The sequence below is a fragment of the Pipistrellus hanaki genome (genome assembly GCF_964339955.1).
Source record: "Pipistrellus hanaki genome assembly, chromosome: 3".
In the NCBI taxonomy this organism is placed as follows: domain Eukaryota; kingdom Metazoa; phylum Chordata; class Mammalia; order Chiroptera; family Vespertilionidae; genus Pipistrellus; species Pipistrellus hanaki.
Window position 1 is genome coordinate 11,352,542 of NC_140505.1, and position 13,286 is coordinate 11,365,827.

Sequence of the window (13,286 nt, forward strand, 5' to 3'; positions counted from 1 at the left end):
GGCTGCTAGGCTGCCTGAAACAAAGTGTGCTTCCTTAATGATAAATTCTAGCGTATGCTATATGCCATTTTGCAATCAAATGCTTTTGCAGTGTTCGTAGAACACGGTTCTTAGTTCTATTAACAACTGAACTGCAATGCAGCGGAAACTTTTGGATTGTATTTGGTAAACCCAGAGCAATCTTTAGGCAGCAGATAAAGGCCAAATCTTAAAAAATGCATTTATTTATGTTGGGAGTTATAACCTAAGTATGAGCTTTATCTCAATGAATGCATTTCATTTAAAATGATTGGTTTTTTTTTAACAACAAAAAATGTCTTTATGCCCCAGGTAACTATCCAAGTGTATAGGTTCCCTTTAGCTACCCAGTAATGGCTGCTTCTGTGATGACTTTTATGCTGTTAAGTGGACCATTACTACTTGTGTCATTCCATAGCATCTTAATAGGAAAAAACAAATAAGCTTGCAATTAGCACAGCACCATACTGTCTGCATTATTCCTTTTCTTTCTCTATATTTAGATTTTAAGTTCAATACAGTGAAACTTATTCTGGTAGCATTTTTAGATTCATCTAGACATGTTTTATTCCACAATTAGCATATGAATATGTTTAATATTTTTAAAAGAAATAGCTAAATCAGGACCCAACAACCGCCCCCCCCACCCAGTCTTATCCACCCTGCCTGATCTAGTTAGTTCAGACTAGTTAGAAAAGATAACTAGTCAAGCTAGAATCACTAGTCCAGAGATAACATTGGTTCATTATGCATCAATTCAGTTCATGACCAAAAACTCTCTTACCCATTCTGGCCAACGTGTCCTGAGAGTATACTGCAGGATCTGAGGTGAGTAAGCAGTAGGGGTAACTAGCTCAGAGGACGGTCATACATACCACTTCTCCAAAATGCAATGCAAAACACAGACCCTGCTGCCAGAGCATCGATAACCAACTTACTATAAGGAAACACATTATCTCTTCATCTGCATACGAATGGTTACATTGTGTAGTAAGAATTATATCATTTCTGATGGATACTCTTTATATACTATACACTTTATATACTTTACACTTTCCTTGCAAGATTGTTTACAAGACATATGACATTGGCTTAAAAAATTACCCACAATTGGTGAGACATTTTGAGTACTATTTGTTGCTATTTCTTGCAGAGCATGATATCTTAACAACACCAATTCAGAAGTATAGTTCTTCTCAACGCCTTTCCTTTGCTTTGGAATCAACTAGAAAAGAATAAAGCTAGCACATCACTGGGCATTGCAGTGTACACTCCCTGTGCGTGCCCTGTGTGTTCTCTGGCCCCTACACCTTCAGCCTGACTCCGCCACCAGCATGGCATTGCTGATTGGATTTCTTTCATGGCTTAAGGCCACCAGTGTGGGGCAGCAATGCCTTCCCAGGGAAAGGGCACTCAGCCTGGGGCTGAGGAGGTGGCATATAAATACCCAACTGCCCTCCCACCTCTTCTACACTGGCTCCTGGAGACCCCCCCATCCCTGACTGACACTTTTTTGACTGTCTTCTCTTTCTGGACTCAGTTTTCCTCTTCTGTCCCATGTGTCCTTCTCCTCTGATACAAACTATTGTCCCCTGCATCACTGTCTTTGAGAAGAACCCTCACTAACTTTTAGAAGTGCTAATACACGTAATACCATATTTTATCTCATAGACAACGGCAAGGTAAGACAAGCTGTATTAGACTCCTCTTATAGAAGAACAGACAGACTGAGTAACTTCCCCCAAATAGTATAACTGGAAGAGGCAGAGCTTCGGACGAACTCAACCTGGTTTTCTTTCCTGTTTATTCTGAAGTATCAGGCAAAGAGAAAGGCAAAGAGTTTGCTCTTAACATAAACCTCTTTTAAGCTTGTAAAATGGCACAGATTAAGCCATGTTTATTAAGGTATGTTAAAGAACACTACTGCACCCCAACTATTTACATCAGTCATATTTACTGATGACGGTCACTGTCTACAATGCACTGGTTACTTCCATATAAAAACACTTTTATGAAGTCATCCTTGGGGTATATCTGCTAGATGAGATGATATCCTTGGCTGCAAAATTTTACTAAGGTTCTCCAGCCCTAAACCAAGGTCTCTCCTTTTTAACACTTATGTTTTGTGCCCGATGATCCTTTTTTTGGGGGGCTGCCCTTTGCACAGCGGGGTGTTTGGCAGCACCCCTGGGCCTACCACTAGCTCCCTTAGTGGGTACTTGCCCCACAGCTGTGACACCCTGGCAAGGAGGGGGGTTCATCCTTGGTTGCATAACATGAGTTTTAGTCCAAACATACTTTCACTTCTTCCTGAAAGACAGCCAATCTCCGAAGGCAGTAACGTTTAATGTGGCCTTGGTACATCAACTATATCTATTTTATAAACTGTATTTACTTTGACATTTTACAAATAAAGAAATGTTGCACCTAAGTGCTACTAGGTTCCATAGTTAAACGTGTGGAAGAAATAGCAGTGGCTGTGAATCTTACGTTTCTAAAACATGACTTAATGGTGTTACACAGAAAAAGCCCTGGCTTTGCATGCTTTAGCCAACAGCGGGCTCTGATCAGTCCGTGTTCCCCACTAAGCTCCATAGAGCCACCAAGCCATGAGGCAGACCCCGAAAGGCTCCGGTAAGAAAGGGGGAAAGGAGAGATGCCAGGCCTTCTTAAATGCAGACAGGGAGGCAGCAACATTACAAAGTACAGCTATTAAGCCCAATGCCAAAGCACAGAACTTCCATTACCATCCAGATCAATGGAAATGGACACTAGCACACAATTTTTGTGCTTATGAACTTTGAAGTTCCTTTTAGATTTTCACCAATTTGCCTACATCTATTCCTATTTCCTCTTGTGACCATCTATACTGCTGTGGTGATAATATATAAGTAGAAAAAACAGTTTATGCATATAAATTTGATGTAGGTACACTGGCTGATTTTCAAATCAAAATTAAAGCAGTCCTGAACTAAAAAAAGAAAAACCAAATATATATTATATATTATGTGCACGTACATGGCAGCGGTAGCAAATGAGGAGAGAAAGAACACGGATTCACACAGACAACCCTTTCTTCCCGAACACTAACCCCAATTTCCGCTTCCTGAATAAACAGAATTGCAGGTGAGAGTATGGATGCTTAGGAAGTGCACCTACCACTTGTCCGTTGTGCGGGTTCTTGTGAGCATAGGGAGGTCCACGGATATGATTCCACATCTGACCAGAAGTCATGGCGAAGACGATACACTGAAAGACAGGGTGCGGTGTGTTTCCATTACAGTCACAGTCTGGCTCATTCTGCTAACATTATACAGCGTAGGCTATTTTACACACTATAGAGGGGGAAGTACACTGTGATGACATACCAGAGATACCATGGCCCAGCCGGTCTTGTTATAGATGAACTCCAAATTGTTCCTTCTTAAATAGAGCAAACCGCCAACAAGTGACACTAACAGGGCCAGCGCAATGGTGCCAGAGTAGTTGGGTGGTCTGAAGACTCGAATCTGCAAAAAAGCAATGAAAACTTTAAGTGAAAGAAAAGTACCATTTTTTTCTTCTCACCACATTCTAAGTCCTTCCAATCTTCAATACAAATAATTTAGAAAGAGGACACCTTACTTGCAGACCTTGCACTAATATTCTTTTCACTCCTTACAAATAAAAAATGCATACAAAATGCATTCCTTGAAACATCATGGCAATGTGAAAGGTCTAGCTCTTCATTTAGGTGACTGCAGTTAAACATATGTGAAACTACTTTTGCATATTCAACCCAGAGCTGTTCTAATAATCCAGAGAACATGGGATCATATGGCAAATAGTAAAGGTGAGATGGGGGCATAATATTTGTATTATTTCAAATTGGGACCTGTGTAAAAAGGCTTCTTAAAAACAGTTTTATTGATAAATAATCCACATAGCATACAATTTACTACTCAAACTGTACAATTCAGCTTAGCATATTTATTGATATATGCAACAGAAGCAAGAATCAGAAAATTAGAATCATTTCAATAGGAATTCCCATACCATTTAGCATTTATTCTTTTTACCCTCCCTCTAACCCTAAGCAACCACTAGTATATACTTTCTGTCGCTATAGATTTACCTATTCTGGACTTTCATAGAATATGTGGTCTTTTGTTTTGGGTTTCTTTCCCTTAGCATAATGTTTTCAAGGTTCACCTTTGTTGTAGCATGTGTCCATACTTCATTTATTTTCAAGGGTGAATACCATATTTTACTTATTCATTAATCAGCTGATAGATATTATGAATGCTGCTGCTATAAACATTCTTGTACAATATTTTGTGTGGGCATATGTTTACATTTCTCTTAGGTATATATGTAGGGGTGGAATTGCTGGGTCATATGGTAACTGTGTTTAATAATTTGAGAAACTGTTTTAAAGTGGCTGTGCTATTTTTCATTCCCACTAGTGGTGTATGAGGGTTCCAATTCTCCACTTACCAACATTTATTATCTCAATGACTTAGCCACCCTTGTGAGGGTGAATGGGTATCTCATTGTGAGTTTGAATTGCAGTGCCCTGATAACAAGCCATCTTTTCATGTACTCATTGGGCATCTGTAGTCTACTTTCCTTGCAGAAACGTTTATTCAGATCCTTTACCCACTGTTTAAGTGATCTTTATGTTACTGGGATGTAAGAGCCCTGTACAATAGATATAAGTCCATCCTAAGAAACATGATTGGCAAAGATCTTCACCCATTCTGTATGTTGTCTTTTCACTTTCATGATTGGGCTTTAATGCACATCAAGACTATTTTTCATAAGTAGACATAATTGGTATGAACTCATGATTTCACAGTATGCATAAGCCTTGATTATACTAGCATTCACCACTAAAAGAAAATAAGGCTCCTAGGAGAAATGGCTAATTGAGTGCTGGGTAGGGTAGGTAGGCAGATGCAAGATGAGCCTGAAATAGAACAGTTGGAGGTTATCACACACCCTGACCTCAAATTTTACCACAAACCTACAATAATCAAAACAGTATAGTTTTGGCAGAAAAATAGAACAAGGAACAAAACTGAGAAAACCCACACATACAAGGCCAAAAAAAATGTTCTGGCAATGGAGGCAAAAACATACAATAAAGAAAAGAAAGCCACATGCAAAAGAATAAAACTAGAAGGCTGACACCATACTGAAAAATTAACTCAAATGTAAGACCTGCAACAATAAAATATACAGAAAAAAAACATAGGTACTAAACTTAACGTACCAAACTTAACGTACCTTGGTCACAAAAGGGTTTTTGTGAACTTAACTCCAAAGCAAGGGAAGTAAAGGCAAAAATTCATGAATGGGACTAGATCAAATTAAAAAAATCTCTGCCCAGCAACAGAAACCATCAACTAAATAAAAGGGCAGCAAACCAAAAGGGAAAAGGTATTTGCAAACTATACCTCCGCTAAGAGTCTAATCTCTAAAATATATAAAGAACTCATACAGCTCACCACCAAATAATCCAATTAAATACTGCACAGAGGACCTGAGCATACACGTTTCCCAAGAAGACATACAGGTACATGAAAAGATGCTTAACTTCAGTAGCTACAAGGGAAATAAAAATTAAAACCACAATGAGATACCACTTCACAGGATGACTGCTGGAATGACTATCACCAAGACAATAAATAAGTGCTGGGAAGAATGTGGAGAAAAGGGGCTGGTGGGAATGTAAACTGGTGCAGCCTCTATGGAAAATAGTCCAGAGGTTCCTAAAAAAATTAAGAATCAAGTTACCATATGACCCAGCATTCACTCTTCTGGGTATCTACCAGAAAAAATTTGAAAACACTTACCTATAGAAATATGCATACCCATATTTCATTGCAACATACCTATATTGATATTCACAATAGCAAAGCCATGGAAATAACCTAAGTGTCTTTCAACTGATGACTGGATGTGGTACATTTATAAATGGAGCACTATTCAGTCATAGAAAGGATTAAATAATGCCATTTGCAACAAACAGATGGACCTTGAGTATATTATGCCAAGTAAAATAAGTCAGGTGGAAAAGAATAAGAACCATAGGATTTTATTCACATGTGGGATATAAAATAAAGGAACTCATAGACACAGACAATAGCATGGTGGTTACCAGAAGGGAAGGGCCCTACATACATACATACATACATATATGTGTGTATACATGTATACATGTATATACGTATGCATGTATATGTATATGTATATGTATATGTATATGTATATGTATATGTATATGTATATATGTGTGTGTGTGTGTGTGTGTGTATATATATATTGTTAGAAGGATACGAGATGAGATTTTGGGTGGTGTGCACACAATGCAATATACAAGTGATATATTATAAAACCGTATGCCGATAACTTATACAGTGATTTCCTCTTTAAAAAAAAAAAATTATGGCTAAGTAGTTCATTAGTGATGGTCAACCCATGGTACGTGGACCACTGGTGGTTCATGAGGTCCAAAAGGTTGGAGACTGCTGGTTTAAATCATCCTTGATTACTTCCTTAAGTTAAATGACATATAATAAAGATATGACATAAAAGAATAGGTAGACCACTTTGCAGTGCCAAGAACAGTTTATGTGTGGCATTTTTTTACATGGTTCTTGAAAAAGTGTTATCACATTTGTATCTGCCCAAATAATAGATAAAAATTATACATTTAGCTTTTTAATTAGAAATTGATTATTAATACCACTGAGTAATAGTCAGTATATTTTTTAGCTTCTGAGACTACTTTGTGCCTCACATACAGTTTAATAATTCTTAAATGATTTTTAGAATGATATTTTAAATTCACCTAATTTATAGCTTACTAGTGGCCCAGTGCACGAAATTGGTGCACATTAAATGGGAATTTATTGCTATTTGCCCTTTCTCTATAAGAGAAGTATCAAAAATGAAAGAAAATGAATAAAATGGATATGAAAACCTTTCTCCTGTCAGAGTCTGGGGCACACCATGGGACCCAGAGTCAAGTCCCCACCCACCCATATGTATACCTCAAAATCCCATGAGACCTGGATCTGGCCAGCACCACCCCCATCAAGCTCCACCAGGCCGGGGGCGCAGCCTCAGGTCCCTGCTGATTGCTCATTACAGGAACCCCGCCTCCACTCTGGGTGTAGCCATCTTGTGATGATCTGAGGGTCAATTTGCATATCTATTATATAGAATAGCTATCAGACAGTTTTCTCTAAGAAAGGAAAAATCCTGCATAAAGAAATTTTTAAAAACCTGTGGCCTTCTTACAATGCTCTAACAAACCAAGCTAATTAGTCTATGATTTAAAACTGTGGGGGAGAAATACATACATGAACATCCGTTCTGTCAGCAATCCACTTTGCGAGCTGTTCAGCTGCAAATCCAATTCTTTGAAGGTCAAAAGTATCAGCTCTCTTGGGTCTGCCTTTTGGAGGGAAATGCATGAATGTAGGAGCAGAGTTCATGTTGAGCTGTAAGACAGAAAAACACAACATTAAATATAACATCTTTATATAGAGTTCATTTAAGAGCTCATGTATTTTGCTCCATGAATTTTGGAAAGATAGCATTTATTCAAAAACCCAGTGGCTTTCCAGAACTAATTACTGTTTTATTCACCTTATGGCACTCCTAAGTAAAAATAACTTAAAAATTAGGCTGAACCTCCACATTCAACAGGCATCATTCATATTTTATCAGCTATTTCATTCTTTTCCTACTTTAAATTCCATAATTAGAGTAAAATCTGAAGTGATTCAAAGTGCAAAACAGAAATATTGCAATTTGTCAGTGCATGGACTATTCTATATCTTGAGATATAGAGAAAAAGTACTGGCATCTGATGAACAATGTAAATTTCCAGGGGTCGGCAACCTTTAAGACATAAAGAGCCACTTGGACCTGTTTTCAAAGGAAAAAAAAAACCTCGGAGCCGCAAAACCATTGCGACATAAGTGATACAGCTCCCCGCGCCCCCCCCCCCCCCCCCCTGCTATCTGCCCTGCTAGTGTCGGACCTGCTGGGGGCCGCAGAAAGGTTCAAAAGAGCCGCATGCGGCTCCGGAGCCGCAGATTGCCGACCCCTGCTCTAGGCCTAGTGTACAGCCTGTCCTGTGGGGATCGGGCCAAAACCAGCTCTTGGACATATCCCAGGGGTCCCGGATTGCGAGAGGGCAGTTCTAAGGTGATGCACTCTGGAATCGGGCTTCACCCGAGAACCACAGCTGCCAAGTACCCACAGCTCAGCAGCTCCTGCCCCTGGTGGCCATTGCCCATTTTAGATACTGGTCGGAGGGTGGCTTAGGCTTCTACATATAGAGATTATGGAATTAATTTAAGACAAAGTAGATTGACCTCTCTATTAAACTTTAAAAATGCTGATGACCGTTACAGAAGCCAACATTTTTGCTCTAAACTAGGGGTGTCGAACTCAATCAGAGAAGGGGCCAAAATCTAAAATCCAGCCTAAATCGCGGGCCGAATGGTTTACTGAACAGTCATAAACTGACAATGTCATAAACTGACAGCGGAGTGCAGTGATGACAGCGCAGTGCGGGCCACATTGCAAGGCCTGGCGGGCTGGATTTGGCCCGCGGGCCTTGTGTTTGACACATGTGCTCTAAACAATCTGATTTTACCAGACTAAAGTAGAAATACACAATGATAGTCTTTTTCTGTTTAATTTCTCTGTTAACTCAACTGTCTTAAAAGTGGTTATATCTCATTATTTTCTAAAGGCAATTTCTATTTGAAAAGTCTACTGAGTAAAATATTAGTATAGTATAAATGGTGCTTTTAATAATAAAATATCTGAAAACAAATATTAGATGAATTTGCTTTGAGGAGAAAACTGCAAAATATATATACAGATTAAATTCTTGCTGCTCAGGAGTTACAAAAAATGTCACAAATTAAAAGCCAAGAGATTTTCGGCCATGACTTGAACTACAGATCAGCATTTCCCATAAGAGCACGGCTCACATCGAGGTAAAGACCCAGCAGTGGGGTGCATGTTGTGGACATTTAATTAATGCTTGTTAAGTGGAACAAAACAGTCACAGGTTCCTTTCCGTTTTCTCCCACTCCTGACTGTGTTCATGTGTGTTTCCCTGACAGACGGATGCTCAAGGGATAGCTACAGCCAACGTGGAAATAGAAGATTTCAAGGAAGAAAGTCCCTGCAGTGGAGCAATCACAAAATCCAAACAGAGGCTTAACATCCTAGAATTTTAGAGCTAAAAAAAATCATATAATTCCAAGTTTTCATCTTAATTAAATGTACAAATTCCTCAAGGCTGCAATAAAGCAGGGTACAATGCAGGCCTGATTTCTAGTCCTCCTAACACACCACGTTCATGAACTCCTTGGCCTGTTGTCAGGCACTTAGCCTCAGCCACTGCCCAGGAATCACATGTAATTGAAGGCACTTGCCCAGCAAGTCCCCGGCGCGCCAAGAATCGCCACATTTCTGCACTTATCAATATTGTATTCCAACAACACAAAATTGCTGACAGTGCTTTAAAGCATCAGTTTAGAGAGAGTAGTTCAACAAAATGTGATTCAATAATCGATGAGAAAAAAAACTTAAGCATTAAAAATCTTTTAAGTGGTTCTCATGTCAAACAAAATATATAATTCTGTTTTTGTGTGGATTAAAATTACCCATAAAAATCATTAACTGCTATAGCTTTTATACATTTCTGCATTTAAACATGAAAACTCATTGCTAAGCCAGCGGCTAGGTTTTAGAAAAGACAAAGTGGATCTATATTCATAATTCTGCTGAATAAAAATTAGCCTGAGGAACTTTTTCAATTTAAAACGGTCTTGATTTCAGCTCTTATATCTATGCCAAACTTAAAGTTTAAAGCATATAACATAAAATATTTCAATGATTATCTCTAACCATACAGCCATCTGGTTATATACTGTCACTGCCAGCACAAAATAGGCTCATAGTTTTGTTTCATCTGAATTAGCTGCCAATATTTTAAAGATGGAGAAATTGCATTTGGATCTCTTCTTGAAAACCACATCTAGATGGGGCCTGCATTCTTCAGTCCCAGAGCAGGGCTGTTCTCCTCCATCCGCTGCAGCCCCCACCCACACCATCCTGTTTCCTCAGCAGGGAGCCCAAGGATCAGCTGCATGGTGTGCAGCTGATTTTATTTCTTAAAGTAGTTAGGAGAACAGCGAAATATAAGGCTCCATTAAAGATCTATTTTTTAAAAGACCAAGAAAGACTTTGTTGCAATAAATATAGGAGAGAGCATATTTTCTCATGCAAGTGAAGAACTAATGTGTTAAATAGGCTACGAATGTGCATAAACAAAGATACCGTAACAAAATAACACCAATCCAACCTACTCTCTGCTTACGGTAGTTTACAGCCTGTCCAGGACAGACATTTGAGCTTGAAGCTTTTGCTCTAGCATTCGGATTGGGCCTGGATGACTATTGCTCATATATGGTAGAGAGGAGTCACGTGTACAATGAAGAGCACATCCATCTGACAACCTCTAAGAACAATTATGAGATTCTATAGAGACCTATAAATTACTGGAAGGAATATGTGGCTTTTATAGTATTATAATTTTCCTTTATAAGGAAGTTAATTGATCAATATTTGATTGAATATATGAACAAAAATCAATATCCCCAAAATGCAAAATAAATGTATGGAGATACTAAAAGACCAAAGGTGAAGGGTACCAAAGGCAAGAGAGGGAATTTATCTTATTATTGGGTCGGCAGCTAAGTAATTGCGGATTTTTTAAAGAAAAAGACAATTTTTTCATGGAACTAAATAACTTTATTCTGTAATGTATTGCCCATTTTGATCAATGACCTTTTGCCATCTTTCAGGCAGCATCATAATCCCACGTTCAAAAAACTTCTGGTTTTTATTAGCAAAAAACTGAATCAGGTACGATTTGACATCATCATCATTATTGAAATTTTTACCATTCAAGGAGTTTTGTAAAGATCGAAACAAAAAGTAATCAGATGGTGCAAGGTCAGGACTATATAGTGGATGTGGCAAAACATCCCAACCAAGCTCCATTAATTTTTGCCGAGTGACCAAAGATGTGTGTGGCCTTGCATTGTCATGATGGAATACAACACCTTTTCGATTTGTCAATTCGGGCCGCTTTTCTTCAACTGCATTGTTTAATTTCGTTAGTTGTTCAATGTAGACATCAGAATTGATCGTTCGGTTGGGTGGTAAGAGTTCAAAGTAGACAATTCCTTTGTAATCCCACCAAACTGATAACAAAACCTTCTTTTGATGAATATCAGCTTTTGATGTTGTTTGAGTTGGTTCACCTGGCCTGCTCCACGATCTTTTCCGCTTGATATTGTTGTAAACAACCCATTTTTCATTGCCAGTTATCAGTCGTTTTAAAAATGGATCATTTTCATTACGTTTCTTTAGCAAATCGCAGCTGCTAATGCGTTGTGTTAACTGTGATTCTTTCAGTTCGTGAGGAACCCATGTATCGAGTTTTTGAACATAGCCAAGTTGTTTTAAGTGATTTTCAATGCATGTATGTGATACATGAAGTTTCTCTGCAATCTCACGTGTTGTACTGTGACAGTCCGAATTGATTATTGCTTTGATTAGGGCGTCATCAACTTCAACTGGACGACCAGAGCGTCTTTCATCTTTGAGTGAAAAATCACCAGAACGAAATTTGGCAAACCAATTTTGACACTGCCGTTCTTTTAAGGCTTCGTCACCATAAATAGCACATAACTTTTTATGAGCTTGCGATGCGTTTTTCCCTTTGCGGAAATAAAAAAGCAAAATATGACGAAAATGTTCCTTTTGATTTTCCATTTTTCAACGAACGCCAAACAAAAACTACAAAACAGATCAAAAAACTTTTTTTACTGATTAACAGCTGAATAGCCAACTATCAAATACAAAATGTGTTTTACATTTGTACTATGTCTGCAAACCTAAAAATTCAACTGAAGCCATATATGTGTGAAACCCGCAATTACTTAGTTGCCGACCCAATATTTATCTTATTCAACTAGAAACTGGCAAAGATGAATAAATAATCAATCTGGGAGAAGAAGAAAAAAAAAAAAAAACCTCATTAATGACCCTTTCCAGTTAATGAACTAGACTCCTGACAAAACTAAATGTTTCTCCATAACCTGGCAAAGCATTATGCCAAAATGTCTTGTGAGAAAAATAAAATAGACCAAGATACGCCAACTAATCAATGCCTGGCACTGCAATAAGTTTTATATTTGAAAGGTACCTGATAAGCAGATAAACATTAATAACTGCAGGGTACGAGCTAGAAATCTGGGAACCAGGGTGCTGAACTTAAATTCTAGCCCCATATTACGCTAGCTTTATAACCTCCCACAAGGACTTCACCTTGCCATACCTTAATTTCCTGATCTGCGAAATAGCCTTAACAACACCTTTCTCAGTGGGTCATTGGGAAGCTAAGGGAAAGAATACACATGAAGCACTGAAGAGAGTCCTTGGAACATAACTCCTTGCTGTTAGCAATGACAATGACACAAATTGATGACAACTAGCATACTTATACCACAATTCTGAGCCTTGCTCTATGGAGAGGACTAGATGACAACCTATTAGTCTGCTCAGCTGCTGTAACAGAACCAGAGATGGGCCGCTTAAGTGACAGCAGCTTATGTCCTCGCAGTTCTGGAGGCTGAGAGTCTAAGACCAAGGCTCCAGGAAGATTTGCTGCTAGTCAGACTGTCTTCCTGGTTGGAAGATGGTCACCTTCTTTGTGTCCTCACATGGCTTTATGTCTGTGCACATATACTGCTCCTGTCTCTTCCTCACAAGCAGAGCTAGGAAGTTCTGTCCTCTGCAGACACCAGTTTAAAGAGGTAATTAGGGTTAGTAAATGAGGACCTACTGGATTAGGATCCCATCCTTATGACCTTATTTTATGTTAATTACCTCCTTAAGGTCCCTGTTTCCAAAAAATGTCATATTGGGGTTAGGGCTTCAACATATGAATTTGGGAGGGACACTATTCAGTCTACAACAGAAAATAGACTAGACTTTGCAAAAATTATTTTGTATATAAAATTATATCTGCCATATGGGAAGATTAAAACACTAAATTTTAAATAAAATGTCATACATTTATGCACAATACTACCTTAAACCACATTTAATTAAATATCAAAATAAAGTTATTGCATGTAAACTGCCATTGCATGATGACAAAACACATTTGCTCCACAATC

General features: G+C 38.4%; 1 protein-coding gene across 1 annotated transcript in view; it reads right to left on the reverse strand.

The window, feature by feature from the left end:
- The window catches only part of TUSC3 (tumor suppressor candidate 3), a 98,267-nt gene that overhangs the window by 37,415 nt on the left and 47,566 nt on the right, over positions 1-13,286 (reverse strand). The window contains exons 4-6 of the mRNA XM_084877021.1: positions 7,368-7,508; positions 3,387-3,527; positions 3,178-3,267 (exon numbers count right to left, since the gene is read on the reverse strand). Coding sequence (XP_084733147.1) covers positions 3,178-3,267; positions 3,387-3,527; positions 7,368-7,508 — 372 coding nt within the window. The remainder of the gene's footprint in view (positions 1-3,177; positions 3,268-3,386; positions 3,528-7,367; positions 7,509-13,286) is intronic.